We start from the raw sequence: 21,134 nt of genomic DNA, 5'->3' as shown, positions 1-21,134 counted from the left end.
AACTGTTCCCACCAATGAGGTCCTTCATTGAGAGGGTCCAAGGACTCCCTCATCCGAGGTGAATGAATCTGTACCCTGTGTGGGGGTTGCGTTAACCCCAAAAAGGACATCTATGCGGGTGCAGTTGTGCGGCGCACCCTGGGTGCGTTCGGGGCCGTGCACCGGCACCCACACAGATGTCACATTGGGTACAGCCGCTGCACCCCAGTTGACAGCAATGGGACTTCCTACACGGGATGCTGGGAACAACTGTGCATCCCCATTCCGGTAAACACAGCCCTCCCATGGGGTACAGATTGATTCCCGTGTGAATGAGGTCTAAGTGTGAATGGAATATTTAGTTACATTGTGTTGCTAATCTAGGGACCACTGTACCCCTCTTTATTGTTATTTGGGTGTGTTTTATTATAGGAGTGTTATATATTGTAGATTAGGATAAGTTTGTATATGTGGCCTTAGAGAACAGAGGCCGCATATGGGCAGCACAGAGGCTTAGGGTTAGCCTTGCAGCACTGGGGTCCTTGTTTCAGATTCTGACCAGGACACTATCTGCATGGAGTTTGCATGTTCTCCCTGTGCTTACGTGGGTTTCCTCCGGGTACTCCGGTTTCCTCCCACACTACAAAGACATGCTACCTTGCGTTGGTGGTGCAGTGGTGAGCATAGCTGCCTTCCCAGCAGCTGACCCGGGTTCGATTCCCGGCCAACGCCATCTCCAATACTTGGAGTCCTCAGAGAGAAAAGCGCCATACAAGGTCAATGAGAAGTATAGAAGCGGTGGAATAAAGAATGAAGCGAATGTGTGGAATGTTTGAGGAAGAAAATGTTCCCCCAGAATCTATAGAAGGAGAACCCAACAACTGATAGAAGATGCTTAGGCTGCGATCTCACCTAGGCCTTCCGGATCGCGGAATTATTGCAATCCCGTTACTTTCAATGGCACCCCAGTCACAGGACAATATCGGGGGACGCCTGTTTACCAAAAGCACTCCTGTCATTTTATTGCAATTTGTCAGGCGACAATCACGGGAAAATCACGCCCCAATTGGGCTGATGTTGAAAGTAAACGGATTGCAAGTGTGTGCCGCATTTGCAGTAATTCAACAACGTTATAAGATGGTGAGCTACGGACTGGACAACGTTATAAGATGGTGAGCTATGGTCAATGTTAGAATGGAATGGTACCAGCTGATTGGAGAAAAGCCAATGTAGCGCCAATATTTAAAAAGGTCCCCAAATCCATCCCTGGGAATTACAGACCAGTCAGCCCAACATCAATAGTATGATAATGGACTATATACAAGATTTTAGTAATGAGAACATTATCATTAGCAGTAATTAATCAGCATGGATTCATGAAGAATCGTTCTTGCCAAAGTAATCTACTAACCTTCTATGGGGAGGCGAGTTTCCATCTAGATAAAGGAAGGCCCGTAAACGTGGGTGGTGATAAATGGGGGGTACTCGGAATGGTCGGGGTGGGTAGTGGGGTCCCCCAGGGTTCTGTGCTGGGACCAATCCTATTTTATTTGTCCATAAATGACCTGGAGGAGGAGGATGGGGGAAACAGCTCAATCTCTGTCCACAGGATGTGGAAACTTTGCAAGAAGATCTGAACAAATTAATGAGGGGAGGGGCAACTACATGGCAAATGAGGTTCAATGTAGAAAAGTATAAAATAATGCATTTGGGTGGTAAAAATCTGACTACAAGCTATAGACTGGGGGGAGGGGAACCTCTGAGGGGATCTAGGATGGAGAAGGACCTGGGGGGAGAACCTCTGGGGGGATCTAGGATGGAGAAGGACCTGGGGGGAGAACCTCTGGGGGGATCTAGGATGGAGAAGGACCTGGGGGGAGAACCTCTGGGGGGATCTAGGATGGAGAAGGACCTGGGGGGAGAACCTCTGGGGGGATCTAGGATGGAGAAGGACCTGGGGGGAGAACCTCTGGGGGGATCTAGGATGGAGAAGGACCTGGGGGGAGAACCTCTGGGGGGGATCTAGGATGGAGGAGGACCTGGGGGGAGAACCTCTGGGGGGGATCTAGGATGGAGGAGGACCTGGGGGGAGAACCTCTGGGGGGATCTAGGATGGAGAAGGACCTGGGGGGAGAACCTCTGGGGGGATCTAGGATGGAGGAGGACCTGGGGGGAAGGGAACCTCTGGGGGGATGTAGGATGGAGGAGGACCTGGGGGTCCTAGTAGATGATGGGCTCAGCAATGCCAAGCTGCTGCTAACAAAGCAAACAGAATATCGGCATTAAAAAGGGATCCAGAGATAAAAGGATAATTCTCCCCTCTACAAGACTCTGGTCCGGCCGCACCTGGAGTATACTGTCCAGTTCTGGGTACCAGTCCTCAGGAAGGATGTACTGGAAATGGAGCGACTACAAAGAAGGGCAACAAAGCTAATAAAGGGTCTGGAGGATATTAGATATGAGGAAAGGTTGTGAGCTCTGAACTTATTCTCTCTGGAGAAGAGACGCCTGAGAGGGGATATGATTTCATTATATAAATACCGGACTGGTGACCCCACAATATATAAATACCGGACTGGTGACCCCACAATATATAAATACCGGACTGGTGACCCCACAATATATAAATACCGGACTGGTGACCCCACAATATATAAATACCGGACTGGTGACCCCACAATTTATAAATACCGGACTGGTGACCCCACAATATACATAAATATACCGGACTGGTGACCGCACAATATATAAATACCGGACTGGTGACCCCACAATATATAAATACCGGACTGGTGACCCCACAATATATATATATATATACCGGACTGGTGACCCCACAATTTATAAATACCGGACTGGTGACCCCACAATTTATAAATACCGGACTGGTGACCCCACAATATATATATATACCGGACTGGTGACCCCACAATTTATAAATACCGGACTGGTGACCCCACAATTTATAAATACCGGACTGGTGACCCCACAATATATAAATACTGGACTGGTGACCCCACAATATATAAATACCAGACTGGTGACCCCACAATAGGGAGAAAACTTTTCCACAAAAGGGAGTATAACAAGACTCGTGGCCACTCATTAAAATTAGAAGAAAAGAGGTTTAACCTTAAACTACATAGAGGGTTCTTTACTGTAAGAGCGGCAAAGATGTGGAATTCCCTTCCACAGGCGGTGGTCTCAGCGGGAGCATTGATAGTTTCAAGAAACTATTAGATAATCACCTGAATGACTGCAACATACATGATATACAATGTAACACTGACATATAATCACACAACATACATGATATACAATGTAACACTGACATATAATCACACAACATACATGATATACAATGTAATACTGACATATAATCACACACATGGGTTGGACTTGATGGACTTGTGTCTTTTTTCAACCTCACCTACTATGTAACGATATAAGATGATGGTGCGTTACGGACAACGTCATAAGATGCAGTGTTCCTTTTGTCGACTAAAACATTTTAGTCGACTTACTAAATATTATTTTAGTCAACTAAAATAAGACTAAAACTAAAACAACTGAGACCACTAAAATACGACTAAAACTAAAATGGCATTTTAGTCCCAAGACTAAAACTACATCGAACTTTGCTGCCAAAATGAACACTGATAAGATGATGTTAAGCAATGAAATTACCACCGAGGGGGGGTCGGCACTGAATAATAGGGAGGAAATGGGTGTGGCGCTGCTTATTTTTAGCGGTGTGTATCCCTTTAAATGCATCTTAGTTTGCTAAAAACAAACGTTATATTGTGCAAATGAGCAAAGAGAAAAAATAATAAATGAAAATAAAATCAGTAAACAATCCATTGATGAATGGGAGGTATTAATTCCTAATGTATAAATCATAAAACCTTCGAAAAAATTGAACAAGCACCATAAAGTGACACGTGTGATAATCCAATATAAATGTTAATAAAGTGACAGCCGGCGTCACTTTCGTATTTGGTATGCGGAGCGCATCGGCGTCCCGGATCTCCTGAACCTTCTCTGATACAATGTACAGTATCTCACATAAATCAGTACACCCCTAAGTGAAAATCTCCAAATTGGGCCCAATTAGCCATTTTCCCTCCCTGGTGTCATGTGACTCGTTAGTGTTACAAGGTCTCAGGTGTGAATGGGGAGCAGGTGTGTTACATTTGGTGTTATCGCTCTCACTCTCTCATACTGGTCACTGGAAGTACAACATGGCACCTCGTGGCAAAGAACTCTCTGAGGATCTGAAGATAAGAATTGCTGCTCTACATAAAGATGGCCTAGGCTAGTGATAGCGAACCTTGACACCCCAGATGTTTTGGAACTACATTTCCAATGATGCTCCTGCACTCTGTAGTGTAGTTGAGCATCATGGGAAATGGAGTTCCAAAACATCTGGGGTGCCAAGGTTGGTCATCACTGGCCTAGGCTATAAGAAGATCGCCAAGACCCTGAAACTGAGCTGCAGCACGGGGGCCAAGACCATACAGCGGTATAACAGGACAGGTTCCCCTCAGAACAGGCCTCGCCATGGTCCACCAAAGAAGTTGAGGTCACGTGATCAGCATCATATCCAGAGGTTGTCTTTGGGAAATAGACTTATGAGTGCTGCCAGCATTGCTGCAGAGGTTGTAGGGGGGGGGGGGGGGTCAGCCTATCAGTGCTCAGACCATACGCCGCACACTGCATCAAATTGGTCTGCATGGCTGTCATCCCAGAAGGAAGCCTCTTCTAAAGATGATGCACAAGAAAGACCACAAACAGTTTTCTGAAGACAAGCAGACTAAGGAGATGGATTACTGGAACCATGTCCTGTGCTCTGATGAGACCAAGATAAAGGTATTTGGTGTCAGATGGTGACAAGCGTGTCTTGTCTACAGTCAGGCATGGTGGTGGGAGTGTCATGGTCTGGGGCTGCATGAGTGCTGCCGGCACTGGGGGGGCTACAGATCATTGAGGGGACCATGAATGCCAACATGTACTGTGACATACTGAAGCAGAGCATGACCCCCTCCCTTCAGAGACTGGACCGCAGGGCAGTATTCCAACATGATAACCACCCCAAACACACCTCCAACACCACCACTGCCTTGCTAAAGAAGCTGAGGGTAAAGGTGATGGACTGGCCAAGCATGTCTCCAGACCTAAACCCTATTGGTCATCTGTGGGGGATCCTCAGAGGGAAGGTGGAGGAGGGGAAGGTCTCCAACATCCACCAGCTCTGTGATGTCATCATGGGGGAGGGGATGAGGACTCCAGTGGTGACCTGTGAAGCTCTGCTGACCTCCATGCCCAAAAGGGTGAAGGCAGTGCTGGAAAATAATGGCGGACACACAAAAATATTGACACTTTGGGCCCAATCTGGACATTTTCACTTAGGGGTGTACTGACTTTTGTTGCCAGCGGTTTAGACATTAATGGCTGTGTGTTGAGTTATTTTGAGGGGACAGGAAATTTACACTGTTATACAAGCTGTACACTCACTACTTTACATTGTAGACAAGTGTCATTTCTTCAGTGTTGTCACATGAGAAGAAATGTCACTGAGGGGTGTACTTACTTTTGTGAGATAATGTAAGTGCGTTTCTCATTATTCCAATAAATGTTTTTTTGTTACTGAATTACATTCGGGGGAGGGGGGGGGGGGGGTGAGGAATGTGGAGAGAGGAACCCGCTGGAGGAGTCGGGGAAGTTCCGGACCCGGATGATGTGTTCAGCCACATAGAAGGGTGGGGGAGGGGAAAGCACCGGACTTGGGAACCCAAAATTTGGACTCATTTTTTATTTTTCAGCTCCTCACTTTATTATCATTTATATTATTTTATTACACAAGTCACTTTATTCCCCGATGTCCCTGAATTATCTCCGTCACTTCATCGCACATCCATTGTTTATGGCGCTCGCTTCATATTTAGAAGGTTTTATGATTCATACATTAGGAATTAATACCAAACATTCACCAAAGGATTGTTTACAGATTTTATTTTTATTTATTGTTTTATTTTTTCTCTTTGCTCATTTGCATAATACAACATTCGTTTCTAAGCACCGCAACCTACAGAGACGCACCGCTAAAAATAAGCAGAGCCACGCCCACTTCCTTCTTAGAATTCCTGTCCTGCTGATGGACTATGATGAGATACAGCGATCGCCCTATGTTATCCCCCTCCCCCCCCAGAGATTCACCGACGCCCCCTGGTATCCCCCCCAGACATTCACCAATACCCCTGGTATCCCCCCCCCCCCCCGAGATTCAGCAATGTCCCCTGGATTCCCCCCCCCCCCCCCGAGATTCACTGATGTCCCCTGGTATCCCCCCCCCCCCAGAGATTCACCAATACCTGGTATCCCCCCCCCCCCCCCGAGATTCACCGATGTCCCCTGGTATCCCCCCCCCCCAGATTCACCGATGTCCCCTGGTATCTCCTCTCCCCCCCCCCCCCCCCCCCCCCCGAGATTCACCGATGTCCCCTGGTATCCCCCCCCGAGATTCAGCGATGTCCCCTGGTATCTCCCCCTCAGAGATTCAGCGAAGGCCCCTGGTATTCCCCCCCCCCCCCCCCCAGAGATTGAGCAATGTCCCCTGGTATCACCTCCCCCATCCATACTTGTCAGGCTCCATGATGAATCAGACTCAGGTGAGGCTGACCAAAAAAAGTACACAATGTATTCCATCGGCTTCTGGTGATCACAAATCTGCCGAATCAGAGAGCTGAACCTCCGGGACAGGAAGTCCTTCACCTTCCGGGGGGGCGGAGACACTGCATGAAAGGGGGACAGAAAACCACCAATCAGGAAGACCATCAATATTATTCCCTATATATTCCTCCATCACAATAAATATACATTTTATATGGATGGGAAACCATTTCCAGGTGTGACAACGTCCAGAGACACACACCCCCAGAGACACACCCCCCCCAGAGACACGGCCAACAGACACACACACACCCCCCCAGAGACACACACCCCCCCCCAGAGACACGCACACACACCCCCCAGAGACACTGGCCAACAGACACACACACACACCCCCCAGAGACACCCCCCACCAGAGATACACCCCCCAGAGACACACACCCCCAGAGACACACACCCGCCCCAGAGACACACACCCCCAGAGACACACACCCCCCCCCCAGAGACACACACCCCCCCCCCAGAGACACACACCCCCCAGAGACACGGCCAACAGACACACACACACACCCCCCAGAGACACCCCCCACCAGAGATACACCCCCCAGAGACACACACCCCAGAGACACGCACACCCACCCCCAGAGACACGGCTAACAGACACACACACACACACCCCCCAGAGACACCCCCCACCAGAGATACACCCCCCCAGAGACACACACCCCCAGAGACACACACCCGCCCCCAGAGACACACACCCCCAGAGACACACACCCCCCCCCCAGAGACACACACCCCCCCCCAGAGACACACACCCCCCCCCAGAGACACACACCCCCCCCCAGAGACAACGGCCAACAGACACACACACACACCCCCCAGAGACACCCCCCACCAGAGATACACCCCCCCAGAGACACACACCCCCAGAGACACACACCCGCCCCCCAGAGACACACACCCCAGAGACACACACCCCCCCCCAGAGACACACACCCCCCCCCCAGAGACACGGCCAACAGACACACACACACACCCCCAGAGACACCCCCCACCAGAGATACACCCCCCCAGAGACACGCCCACCCCAGAGACACGCCCAACAGACACACACACACCCCCCCAGAGACACACACCCCCAGAGACACACCCCCCCCCAGAGACACGGCCAACAGACACACACACACCCCCCCAGAGACACACACCCCCCCCCAGAGACACGCACACACACCCCCCAGAGACACGGCCAACAGCCACACACACACACCCCCCAGAGACACCCCCCACCAGAGATACACCCCCCCAGAGACACACACCCCCAGAGACACACACCGCCCCCCAGAGACACACACCCCCAGAGACACACACCCCCCCCCAGAGACACACACCCCCCCCCAGAGACACACACCCCCCAGAGACACGGCCAACAGACACACACACACACCCCCCAGAGACACCCCCCACCAGAGATACACCCCCCAGAGACACACACCCCCAGAGACACACACCCGCCCCCAGAGACACACACCCCCAGAGACACACACCCCCCCCCCCAGAGACACACACCCCCCCCCAGAGACACGGCCAACAGACACACACACACAACCCCCCAGAGACACCCCCCACCAGAGATACACCCCCCCAGAGACACGCCCACCCCAGAGACACGCCAACAGACACACACACACCCCCCCAGAGACACGGCCAACAGACACACACACACACACACCCCCCAGAGACACCCCCCACCAGAGATACACCCCCCAGAGACACGCCCAACAGACACACACCCCCCCAGAGACACCCCCCACCAGAGATACACCCCCCCAGAGACACGCCCAACAGACACACACCCCCCAGAGACATGCTCCCCCCAGAGAAACACCCAACAGACACACCCCCCCCCCAGAGACACACCCAACAGACATCCCCCCAAGACACCTCCAGAGACACACCCAACAGACAAACCCCCCTGACACCCCCCAGAGACACACCCAACAGACAAACCCCCCTGACACCCCCCCAGAGACACACCCAACAGACAAACCCCCCTGACACCCCCCCAGAGACACACCCAACAGACACACCCAACAGACCCCCCCCAGAGACACCTCCAGAGACACACCCAACAGACCCCCCCCAGAGACACCTCCAGAGACACACCCAACAGACCCCCCCCCCCCCAACAGACACACCCCAACAGACACACCCAACAGACACACACCCTCATAGAGACAACCAGAGACACGCCCACAGAGACACACCCTCATAGAGACAACCAGAGACACGCCCACAGAACCCCCCCCGAGACACACCTCCAGAAATACAACCAGAGAAACACCCCCGAGATACAACCAGAGACACCTCCCCCCTTACACTGCTGGCCAGGGCACTGTCTCCTTACACTGCTGGCCAGGGCACTGTCTCCTTACACTGCTGGCCAGGGCACTGTCTCCTTACACTGCTGGCCAGGGCACTGTCTCCTTACACTGCTGGCCAGGGCACTGTCTCCTTACACTGCTGGCCAGGGCACTGTCTCCTTACACTGCTGGCCAGGGCACTGTCTCCTTACACTGGTGGCCAGGGCACTGTCTCCTTACACTGGTGGCCAGGGCACTGTCTCCTTACACTGGTGGTCATGGCACTGTCTCCTTACACTGGTGGTCATGGCACTGTCTCCTTAAACTGGTGGTCATGGCACTGTCTCCTTAAACTGTGGTCATGGCACTGTCTCCTTAAACTGGTGGTCATGGCACTGTCTCCTTACACTGGTGGTCATGGCACTGTCTCCTTACACTGGTGGTCATGGCACTGTCTCCTTAAACTGGTGGTCATGGCACTGTCTCCTTAAACTGGTGGTCATGGCACTGTCTCCTTAAACTGGTGGTCATGGCACTGTCTCCTTACACTGGTGGTCATGGCACTGTCTCCTTACACTGGTGGTCATGGCACTGTCTCCTTACACTGCTGGTCATGGCACTGTCTCCTTACACTGGAGGGGAGTGAATTCTTCATTCTGATTGCACAGAACGGTATTAGTCCCCCATGAACTCAGGAACATTATATACCTTCTGTGGTCTTTTGATTCTTGGTGGCACAGAACGCCCTTCCAGAGACGAAGGGAGATATTCCGGAGGTTTCCGCTGCACTCCTGACCAGCCGCCATGTTCCTTTTAGGTAAGAGAGGTTTCCGGCTCACCACTCTCCCGTTTTTGCACAGAGTCTTTCTAATGGTCGAGTCGTGAACATTAACCTGAGCCGAGGCCAGAGAGGCCTGCAGGTCCCGGGACGTGGTGGACGGGTTCTTCTTCACTTCACTGATGATGATCCTTCTGGCCTGGGGGGAGATTTTGGCAGACGGCCACTCCTAGGAAGGTTCCCCACCATCCCAAACCTCTTCCACTTGGTGAGAATGGCTCTGACCGTAGTCCGATTGAGGTCCAGGGCCTTGGAGATGGCGGTGTAACCCAGTCCACACTGATTGGCTTCAACCACCTTCCTCCGAAGGTCTGCCGAGATCTCACCGGAGCGCCACATGACTCCGCCCACTCCGCAATTCCTGGCAAAGGATCAAGACGGATAAAGATCAGAGGCTCAGCCATAGACTATGGTGGGGGCATCAGAGTGTCAGCTCCTGGGATCAGTCATTGGAGAGTCAGCTCCTGGGACCAGTCATTGGAGAGTCAGCTCCTGGGACGAGTCATCGACTATAGTGAGGACGTTGGAGTGTCAGCTCCTGGGATCAGTCAGACTATAGTGAGGACGTTGGAGTGTCAGCTCCTGGGACCAGTCGTTGGAGTGTCAGCTCCTGGGACCAGTCGTTGGAGTGTCAGCTCCTGGGACCAGTCGTTGGAGTGTCAGCTCCTGGGACCAGTCATTGGAGTGTCAGCTCCTGGGACCAGTCATTGGAGTGTCAGCTCCTGGGACCAGTCATTGGAGTGTCAGCTCCTGGGACCAGTCATTGGAGTGTCAGCTCCTGGGACCAGTCATGAACTATAGTGAGGACATTAGAGTGTCAGCTCCTGGGACCAGTCATGAACTATAGTGAGGACATTAGAGTGTCAGCTCCTGGGATCAGTCATAGACTATAGTGAGGACGTTGGAGTGTCAGCTCCTGGGACCAGTCGTTGGAGTGTCAGCTCCTGGGACCAGTCGTTGGAGTGTCAGCTCCTGGGACCAGTCATTGGAGTGTCAGCTCCTGGGACCAGTCATTGGAGTGTCAGCTCCTGGGACCAGTCATTGGAGTGTCAGCTCCTGGGACCAGTCATTGGAGTGTCAGCTCCATGGACCAGTCATTGGAGTGTCAGCTCCTGGGACCAGTCATGGACTATAGTGAGGACATTAGAGTGTCAGCTCCTGGGACTAGTCATGGACTATAGTGAGGACATTAGAGTGTCAGCTCCTGGGACTAGTCATGGACTATAGTGAGGACATTAGAGTGTCAGCTCCTGGGACTAGTCATGGACTATAGTGAGGACATTAGAGTGTCAGCTCCTGGGACAAGTCATGGACTATAGTGAGGACATTAGAGTGTCAGCTCCTGGGACAAGTCATGGACTATAGTGAGGACGTTGGAGTGTCAGCTCCTGGGACCAGTCGTTGGAGTGTCAGCTCCTGGGACCAGTCATGGACTATAGTGAGGACATTAGAGTGTCAGCTCCTGGGATCAGTCATAGACTATAGTGAGGACATTGGAGTGTCAGCTCCTGGGATCAGTCATAGACTATAGTGAGGACATTGGAGTGTCAGCTCCTGGGATCAGTCATAGACTATAGTGGGGACATTGGAGTGTCAGCTCCTGGGACCAGTCATGGACTATAATGGGGACATTGGAGTGTCAGCTCCTGGGATCAGTCATAGACTATAGTGAGGACATTGGAGTGTCAGCTCCTGGGGTCAGTCATAGACTATAGTGAGGACATTGGAGTGTCAGCTCCTGGGATCAGTCATAGACTATAGTGAGGACATTGGAGTGTCAGCTCCTGGGATCAGTCATAGACTATAGTGAGGACATTGGAGTGTCAGCTCCTGGGATCAGTCATAGACTATAGTGAGGACATTGGAGTGTCAGCTCCTGGGATCAGTCATGGACTATAATGGGGGACATTGGAGTGTCAGCTCCTGGGATCAGTCATAGACTATAGTGAGGACATTGGAGTGTCAGCTCCTGGGGTCAGTCATAGATTATAGTGAGGACATTGGAGTGTCAGCTCCTGGGATCAGTCATAGATTATAGTGAGAACATTGGAGTGTCAGCTCCTGGGGTCAGTCATAGACTATAGTGAGGACATCGGAGTGTCAGCTCCTGGGATCAGTCATAGACTATAGTGGGGACATTGGAGTGTCAGCTCCTGGGGTCAGTCATAGACTATAGTGAGGACATTGGAGTGTCAGCTCCTGGGATCAGTCATAGACTATAGTGAGGACATTGGAGTGTCAGCTCCTGGGATCAGTCATGGACTATAATGGGGGACATTGGAGTGTCAGCTCCTGGGATCAGTCATAGACTATAGTGAGAACATTGGAGTGTCAGCTCCTGGGGTCAGTCATAGACTATAGTGAGGACATCGGAGTGTCAGCTCCTGGGATCAGTCATAGACTATAGTGAGGACATTGGAGTGTCAGCTCCTGGGATCAGTCATAGACTATAGTGAGGACATTGGAGTGTCAGCTCCTGGGATCAGTCATAGACTATAGTGAGGACATTGGAGTGTCAGCTCCTGGGATCAGTCATGGACTATAATGGGGGACATTGGAGTGTCAGCTCCTGGGATCAGTCATAGACTATAGTGAGGACATTGGAGTGTCAGCTCCTGGGATCAGTCATGGACTATAGTGAGAACATTGGAGTGTCAGCTCCTGGGGTCAGTCATAGACTATAGTGAGGACATTGGAGTGTCAGCTCCTGGGATCAGTCATGGACTATAGTGAGAACATTGGAGTGTCAGCTCCTGGGATCAGTCATAGACTATAGTGAGGACATCGGAGTGTCAGCTCCTGGGATCAGTCATAGACTATAGTGGGGACATTGGAGTGTCAGCTCCTGGGGTCAGTCATAGACTATAGTGAGGACATCGGAGTGTCAGCTCCTGGGATCAGTCATAGACTATAGTGAGGACATTGGAGTGTCAGCTCCTGGGGTCAGTCATAGACTATAGTGAGGACATTGGAGTGTCAGCTCCTGGGATCAGTCATAGACTATAGTGAGGACTTTGGAGTGTCAGCTCCTGGGATCAGTCATAGACTATAGTGAGGACATTGGAGTGTCAGCTCCTGGGATCAGTCATAGACTATAGTGAGGACTTTGGAGTGTCAGCTCCTGGGATCAGTCATAGACTATAGTGAGGACATTGGAGTGTCAGCTCCTGGGATCAGTCATAGACTATAGTGAGGACATTGGAGTGTCAGCTCCTGGGGTCAGTCATAGACTATAGTGAGGACATTGGAGTGTCAGCTCCTGGGATCAGTCATAGACTATAGTGAGGACTTTGGAGTGTCAGCTCCTGGGATCAGTCATAGACTATAGTGAGGACATTGGAGTGTCAGCTCCTGGGATCAGTCATAGACTATAGTGAGGACTTTGGAGTGTCAGCTCCTGGGATCAGTCATGGACTATAGTGAGAACATTGGAGTGTCAGCTCCTGGGGTCAGTCATAGACTATAGTGAGGACATCGGAGTGTCAGCTCCTGGGATCAGTCATAGACTATAGTGGGGACATTGGAGTGTCAGCTCCTGGGGTCAGTCATAGACTATAGTGAGGACTTTGGAGTGTCAGCTCCTGGGATCAGTCATAGACTATAGTGAGGACATTGGAGTGTCAGCTCCTGGGATCAGTCATAGACTATAGTGAGGACTTTGGAGTGTCAGCTCCTGGGATCAGTCATAGACTATAGTGAGGACATTGGAGTGTCAGCTCCTGGGATCAGTCATAGACTATAGTGAGGACATTGGAGTGTCAGCTCCTGGGGTCAGTCATAGACTATAGTGAGGACATTGGAGTGTCAGCTCCTGGGATCAGTCATAGACTATAGTGAGGACTTTGGAGTGTCAGCTCCTGGGATCAGTCATAGACTATAGTGGGGACATTAGAGTGTCAGCTCCTGGGATCAGTCATAGACTATAGTGAGGACTTTGGAGTGTCAGCTCCTGGGATCAGTCATAGACTATAGTGAGGACATTGGAGTGTCAGCTCCTGGGATCAGTCATAGACTATAGTGAGGACATTGGAGTGTCAGCTCCTGGGATCAGTCATAGACTATAGTGAGGACTTTGGAGTGTCAGCTCCTGGGATCAGTCATAGACTATAGTGAGGACATTGGAGTGTCAGCTCCTGGGATCAGTCATGGACTATAGTGAGGACTTTGGAGTGTCAGCTCCTGGGATCAGTCATAGACTATAGTGGGGACATTAGAGTGTCAGCTCCTGGGATCAGTCATAGACTATAGTGAGGACATTGGAGTGTCAGCTCCTGGGATCAGTCATAGACTATAGTGAGGACATTGGAGTGTCAGCTCCTGGGGTCAGTCATAGACTATAGTGAGGACTTTGGAGTGTCAGCTCCTGGGATCAGCCTCCCTGTGGGCGGGCCTCAGTAATGATCACACTCACCTCTCCTCCATGTCACAAGATCAGAGCCGATGGACGGAAGCTCTGCGGAACACAAGTCATGTGACGTTCCTTCTAATAGGCCCGATCATCTTCTTCCGCCCGCCAACTAAAGAGAAGCAAAAATCTCCCGGACTCCTCCTACTTCCTGCATTTCTGTTTACTTCCGGATGAGGACTCGGTTTACTTCCGGGAGAGGAGTGTATTTACCTTCCGGGGTCGGCGGAGGAGCGGGGTGAGAGGTGACATATAACAGACTGCAGAGCATGCGAGGGACAGAGCACTCCCCTCCCCCGCCCCCCTCTGTGACCCCCCCTATAGGATGGAATGACCCCCCTTTCTCCCTGTATGAGGTGTCGGCCCTGCCCCCCCCCCCTGTGTGTGTCACACCCTCTGTAGATGTTTATCACCCAGAGGTGTGCAGGACACAGGCCTCCCGGATCAGTGCCAGGACGTGCCATGGTCTTACCAGGCCGGCACCATGACCTAAATGTTGGGGGGCAGCTCTGCGTGTCACCCCCCCCCCCCCTCCCGGGCAGGGTCATGCATTATCATTGTGCCATCACCATGGCAATGCATGACCCTGCCGAGGGGGGGAGGGGCACGCAGGATCGCCCCCCAACATTCAGGAAGACATCCAATAACTCTCCATGTCCTGGTAGTGCGGCATCATTCATCGCCATGGTGATGGGGCTCAGCTTATCTGCCCCATGGCAATGCATGACCCTCCCCCAAGGGGGCGACATGAAGAGAAATCCTCTCTGATTGGACGGCTCCTTGAATCGGGGATTGTGTGAGTGGGGGGCTCTAATGTGATGGGGGACTCCGCCGTACACTGCACTGGGAACATTAGAGTGTCAGCTCCTGGGATCAGCCATTGGAGTGTCAGCTCCTGGGATCAGTCATTGGAGTGTCAGCTCCTGGGATCAGTCATTGGAGTGTCAGCTCCTGGGATCGGTCATTGACTATAGTGAGGATATTGGAGTGTCAGCTCCTGAGATCAGTCATAGACTATACTGGGGACATTAGAGTGTCAGCTCCTGGGATCAGTCATAGACTATAGTGGGGACATTAGAGTGTCAGCTCCTGGGATCAGTCATAGACTATAGTGAGGACATTGGAGTGTCAGCTCCTGGGATCAGTCATAGACTATAGTGGGGACATTAGAGTGTCAGGTCCTGGGATCAGTCATAGACTATACTGGGGACATTAGAGTGTCAGCTCCTGGGATCCGTCATAGACTATAGTGGGGACATTAGAGTGTCAGCTCCTGGGATCAGTCATAGACTATAGTGGGGACATTAGAGTGTCAGCTCCTGGGATCAGTCATAGACTATAGTGAGGACATTGGAGTGTCAGCTCCTGGGATCAGCCATAGACTATAGTGGGGACATTGGAGTGTCAGCTCCTGGGATCAGTCATAGACTATAGTGGGGACATTAGAGTGTCAGCTCCTGGGATCAGTCATAGACTATAGTGAGGACATTGGAGTGTCAGCTCCTGGGATCAGTCATAGACTATAGTGAGGACATTGGAGTGTCAGCTCCTGGGGTCAGTCATAGATTATAGTGAGGACATTGAAGTGTCAGCTCCTGGGGTCAGTCATAGATTATAGTGAGGACATTGGAGTGTCAGCTCCTGGGATCAGTCATAGATTATAGTGAGGACATTGGAGTGTCAGCTCCTGGGGTCAGTCATAGATTATAGTGAGGACATTGGAGTGTCAGCTCCTGGGATCAGTCATAGACTATAGGGGGACATTAGAGTGTCAGCTCCTGGGGTCAGTCATAGATTATAGTGAGGACATTGGAGTGTCAGCTCCTGGGGTCAGTCATAGATTATAGTGAGGACATTGGAGTGTCAGCTCCTGGGATCAGTCATAGACTATAGTGGGGACATTAGAGTGTCAGCTCCTGGGATCAGTCATAGACTATAGTGAGGACATTGGAGTGTCAGCTCCTGGGATCAGTCATAGACCATAGTGGGGACATTAGAGTGTCAGCTCCTGGGATCAGTCATAGACTATAGTGAGGACATTGGAGTGTCAGCTCCTGGGGTCAGTCATAGACTATAGTGAGGACATTGGAGTGTCAGCTCCTGGGATCAGTCATAGACTATAGTGAGGACATTGGAGTGTCAGCTCCTGGGGTCAGTCATAGATTATAGTGAGGACATTGGAGTGTCAGCTCCTGGGATCAGTCATAGACTATAGTGAGGACATCAGAGTGTCAGCTCCTGGGATCAGTCATAGACTATAGTGGGGACATCAGAGTGTCAGCTCCTGGGATCAGTCATAGACTATAGTGGGGACATTAGAGTGTCAGCTCCTGGGATCAGTCATAGACTATAGTGAGGACATTGGAGTGTCAGCTCCTGGGGTCAGTCATAGACTATAGTGAGGACATTGGAGTGTCAGCTCCTGGGATCAGTCATAGACTATAGTGGGGACATTGGAGTGTCAGCTCCTGGGGTCAGTCATAGATTATAGTGAGGACATTGGAGTGTCAGCTCCTGGGATCAGTCATAGACTATAGTGAGGACATCAGAGTGTCAGCTCCTGGGATCAGTCATAGACTATAGTGGGGACATCAGAGTGTCAGCTCCTGGGATCAGTCATAGACTATAGTGGGGACATTAGAGTGTCAGCTCCTGGGATCAGTCATAGACTATAGTGAGGACATTGGAGTGTCAGCTCCTGGGATCAGTCATAGACTATAGTGGGGACATTAGAGTGTCAGCTCCTGGGATCAGTCATAGATTATAGTGAGGACATTGGAGTGTCAGCTCCTGGGATCAGTCATAGACTATAGTGAGGACATTGGAGTGTCAGCTCCTGGGGTCAGTCATAGACTATAGTGAGGACATTAGAGTGTCAGCTCCTGGGATCAGTCATAGACTATACTGGGGACATTGGAGTGTCAGCTCCTGGGATTAGTCATAGACTATAGTGAGGACATTGGAGTGTCAGCTCCTGGGATCAGTCATAGACTATAGTGAGGACATTAGAGTGTCAGCTCCTGGGGTCAGTCATAGACTATAGTGAGGACATTGGAGTGTCAGCTCCTGGGATCAGTCATAGACTATAGTGAGGACATCAGAGTGTCAGCTCCTGGGATCAGTCATAGACTATAGTGGGGACATTAGAGTGTCAGCTCCTGGGATCAGTCATAGACTATAGTGAGGACATTGCAGTGTCAGCTCCTGGGGTCAGTCATAGACTATAGTGAGGACATTGGAGTGTCAGCTCCTGGGATCAGTCATAGACTATAGTGAGGACATTAGAGTGTCAGCTCCTGGGGTCAGTCATAGACTATAGTGAGGACATTGGAGTGTCAGCTCTTGGGATCAGTCATAGACTATAGTGAGGACATTGGAGTGTCAGCTCCTGGGATCAGTCATAGACTATAGTGAGGACATCAGAGTGTCAGCTCCTGGGATCAGTCATAGACTATAGTGGGGACATTGGAGTGTCAGCTCCTGGGATCAGTCATAGACTATAGTGAGGACATTGGAGTGTCAGCTCCTGGGGTCAGTCATAGACTATACTGGGGACATTGGAGTGTCAGCTCCTGGGGTCAGTCATAGACTATAGTGAGGACATTGGAGTGTCAGCTCCTGGGATCAGTCATAGACTATAGTGAGGACATTGGAGTGTCAGCTCCTGGGATCAGTCATAGACTATAGTGAGGACATTGGAGTGTCAGCTCCTGGGATCAGTCATAGACTATAGTGAGGACATTGGAGTGTCAGCTCCTGGGGGCAGTCATAGACTATAGTGAGGACATTAGAGTGTCAGCTCCTGGGATCAGTCATAGACTATACTGGGGACATTGGAGTGTCAGCTCCTGGGGTCAGTCATAAACTATAGTGAGGACATTGGAGTGTCAGCTCCTGGGGTCAGTCATAGACTATAGTGAGGACATTGGAGTGTCAGCTCCTGGGATCAGTCATGGACTATAGTGAGGACATTAGAGTGTCAGCTCCTGGGATCAGTCATAGACTATAGTGAGGACATTGGAGTGTCAGCTCCTGGGATCAGTCATAGACTATAGTGAGGACATTGGAGTGTCAGCTCCTGGGATCAGTCATAGATTATAGTGAGGACATCAGAGTGTCAGCTCCTGGGATCAGTCATAGACTATAGTGAGGACATTGGAGTGTCAGCTCCTGGGGTCAGTCATAGACTATAGTGAGGACATTGGAGTGTCAGCTCCTGGGGTCAGTCATAGACTATAGTGAGGACATCGGAGTGTCAGCTCCTGGGATCAGTCATAGACTATAGTGAGGACATTGGAGTGTCAGCTCCTGGGATCAGTCATAGACTATAGTGAGGACATCAGAGTGTCAGCTCCTGGGATCAGTCATAGACTATAGTGAGGACATTGGAGTGTCAGCTCCTGGGGTCAGTCATAGACTATAGTGAGGACATTGGAGTGTCAGCTCCTGGGGTCAGTCATAGACTATAGTGAGGACATTGGAGTGTCAGCTCCTGGGATCAGTCATGGACTATAGTGAGGACATTAGAGTGTCAGCTCCTGGGATCAGTCATAGACTATAGTGAGGACATTGGCGTGGCAGCTCCTGGGATCAGTCATAGACTATAGTGAGGACATTGGAGTGTCAGCTCCTGGGATCAGTCATAGACTATAGTGAGGACATTGGAGTGTCAGCTCCTGGGGTCAGTCATAGATTATAGTGAGAACATTGGAGTGTCAGCTCCTGGGATCAGTCATAGACTATAGTGAGGACATTGGAGTGTCAGCTCCTGGGATCAGTCATAGACTATAGTGGGGACATTGGAGTGTCAGCTCCTGGGATCAGTCATAGACTATAGTGGGGACATTAGAGTGTCAGCTCCTGGGATCAGTCATAGACTATAGTGAGGACATTGGAGTGTCAGCTCCTGGGATCAGTCATAGACTATAGTGAGGACATTGGAGTGTCAGCTCCTGGGATCAGTCATAGACTATAGTGGGGACATTAGAGTGTCAGCTCCTGGGGTCAGTCATAGACTATAGTGAGGACATTGGAGTGTCAGCTCCTGGGATCAGTCATAGACTATAGTGGGGACATTAGAGTGTCAGCTCCTGGGATCAGTCATAGACTATAGTGAGGACATTGGAGTGTCAGCTCCTGGGATCAGTCATAGACTATAGTGAGGACATTGGAGTGTTAGCTCCTGGGATCAGTCATAGACTATAGTGGGGACATTAGAGTGTCAGCTCCTGGGGTCAGTCATAGACTATAGTGAGGACATTGGAGTGTCAGCTCCTGGGATCAGTCATAGACTATAGTGAGGACATTGGAGTGTCAGCTCCTGGGATCAGTCATAGACTATAGTGAGGACATGGATGTGTACCCACGCATGTGCGGCGTGTTTCCCGAATGCTCTTACCCCCTTGCGCCTGCTTTCCTTTTCTCATTGCGCTTTGTTCTTGCAGTGCCATGATGGACACCACAGAGCTCAGGAGATTGCGGAAGAAACTGAGACAGATTGAGACATTGGAACACCTTCCCCGGGATCTGACCCCCTGTGAGACCGCCAAGGTACAGTATAAGGGGGTCTGCAGTACACGTGGACATAAACTGGATGAAAAAGGGACGCAGGAGAGCAGCAGCATTTATAGCAAAAACAGATGAAAACAATAAATAAAACAGGACATTATAGGTGATTTTCCTGTAATGGTATTTAGTGCTCGGGGTTTACATCCACTCCTCCATCGTGGCTCTATATACGTTCAGATATACCACAGATCGATATAATGATTGGACAGATTAGTAGGCAGGGCAGCCCATAGTACCTGATCAGCCGCGATCACTGCAGCCTGTCCCTGCAATGTATGGGCTCAGCAGCCACAGCTGTCAGTCCCAGCCACAGGAATCACATTCCCACCATAGGGATTTGCAGAGTGATTAAACACTGAGAAACCCAGGGGGGTGATGTGTGTGTTCCAGGGGCAAGATACAGGCGAGAGACCAATGTGTGTGTGTGCTGGAGGTGGGATACAGGCGAGAGACCAATGTGTGTGTGCTGGAGGTGGGATACAGGTGAGAGACCAATGTGTGTGTGCTGGAGGTGGGGTACAGGTGAGAGACCAATGTGTGTGTGTGCTGGAGGTGGGATACAGGTGAGAGACCAATGTGTGTGTGCCGGAGGTGGGATACAGGTGAGAGACCAATGTGTGTGTGTGCTGGAGGTGGGATACAGGTGAGAGACCAATGTGTGTGTGCTGGAGGTGGGGTACAGGTGAGAGACAATGTGTGTGTGCTGGAGGTGGGATACAGGTGAGAGACCAATGTGTGTGTGTGCTGGAGGTGGGGTACAGGTGAGAGACCAATGTGTGTGTGCTGGAGGTGGGATACAGGTGAGAGACCAATGTGTGTGTGTGCTGGAGGTGGGATACGGGTGAAAGACCAATGTGTGTGTGTGCTGGAGGTGGGGTACAGGTGAGAGACCAATGTGTGTGTGTGCTGGAGATGGGATACAGGCGAGAGACCAATGTGTGTGTGCTGGAGGTGGGATACAGGTGAAAGACCAATGTGTGTGTGTGCTGGAGGTGGGGTACAGGTGAGAGACCAATGTGTGTGTGCTGGAGGTGGGATACAGGTGAGAGACCAATGTGTGTGTGCTGGAGGTGGGGTACAGGTGAGAGACCAATGTGTGTGTGCTGGAGGTGGGATACAGGTGAGAGACCAATGTGTGTGTGCTGGAGGTGGGGTACAGGTGAGAGACCAATGTGTGTGTGCTGGAGGTGGGATACAGGTGAGAGACCAATGTGTGTGTGCTGGAGGTGGGGTACAGGTGAGAGACCAATGTGTGTGTGCTGGAGGTGGGATACAGGTGAGAGACCAATGTGTGTGTGTGCTGGAGGTGGGG

At 51.0% G+C, this 21,134-nt stretch overlaps 1 protein-coding gene, 1 long non-coding RNA gene and 1 other non-coding gene across 4 annotated transcripts in view; 2 read left to right on the top strand and 1 right to left on the bottom strand.

Annotated features, from left to right (window-relative positions):
• Window positions 1–14,401, bottom strand: part of LOC143956952 (uncharacterized) — a 48,397-nt gene extending 33,996 nt beyond the window's left edge. Inside the window, exons 1-3 of one of the 2 annotated variants that reach the window (XR_013270025.1) lie at window positions 14,261–14,401; window positions 9,720–10,210; window positions 6,618–6,770 (exon numbers count right to left, since the gene is read on the bottom strand). This is a non-coding gene — a long non-coding RNA (uncharacterized LOC143956952). Of the gene's footprint in view, window positions 1–6,569; window positions 6,771–9,719; window positions 10,211–14,260 lie in introns of those variants that run through there. The other variant, XR_013270024.1, reaches the window with a different exon arrangement.
• On the top strand, window positions 640–711 carry TRNAG-UCC (transfer RNA glycine (anticodon UCC)). The gene has a single exon. It is a non-coding gene; the product is annotated as a tRNA-Gly (tRNA).
• Window positions 14,402–14,952: 551 nt separating the features above from the next.
• The window catches only part of LOC143956943 (NACHT domain- and WD repeat-containing protein 1-like), a gene marked incomplete in the record, with an annotated part of 331,576 nt that continues 325,394 nt past the window's right edge, over window positions 14,953–21,134 (top strand). Inside the window, 2 exon segments of the mRNA XM_077467116.1 lie at window positions 14,953–15,050; window positions 19,699–19,804. Coding sequence (XP_077323242.1) covers window positions 14,968–15,050; window positions 19,699–19,804 — 189 coding nt within the window.

This window comes from Lithobates pipiens, unplaced genomic scaffold (assembly GCF_037356315.1).
Source record: "Lithobates pipiens isolate NorthernLeopardFrog02 unplaced genomic scaffold, aLitPip1_a1.2 Scaffold_47, whole genome shotgun sequence".
Taxonomy (NCBI): Eukaryota; Metazoa; Chordata; class Amphibia; order Anura; family Ranidae; genus Lithobates; species Lithobates pipiens.
This window is presented reverse-complemented; position numbering and strand designations above follow the sequence as displayed.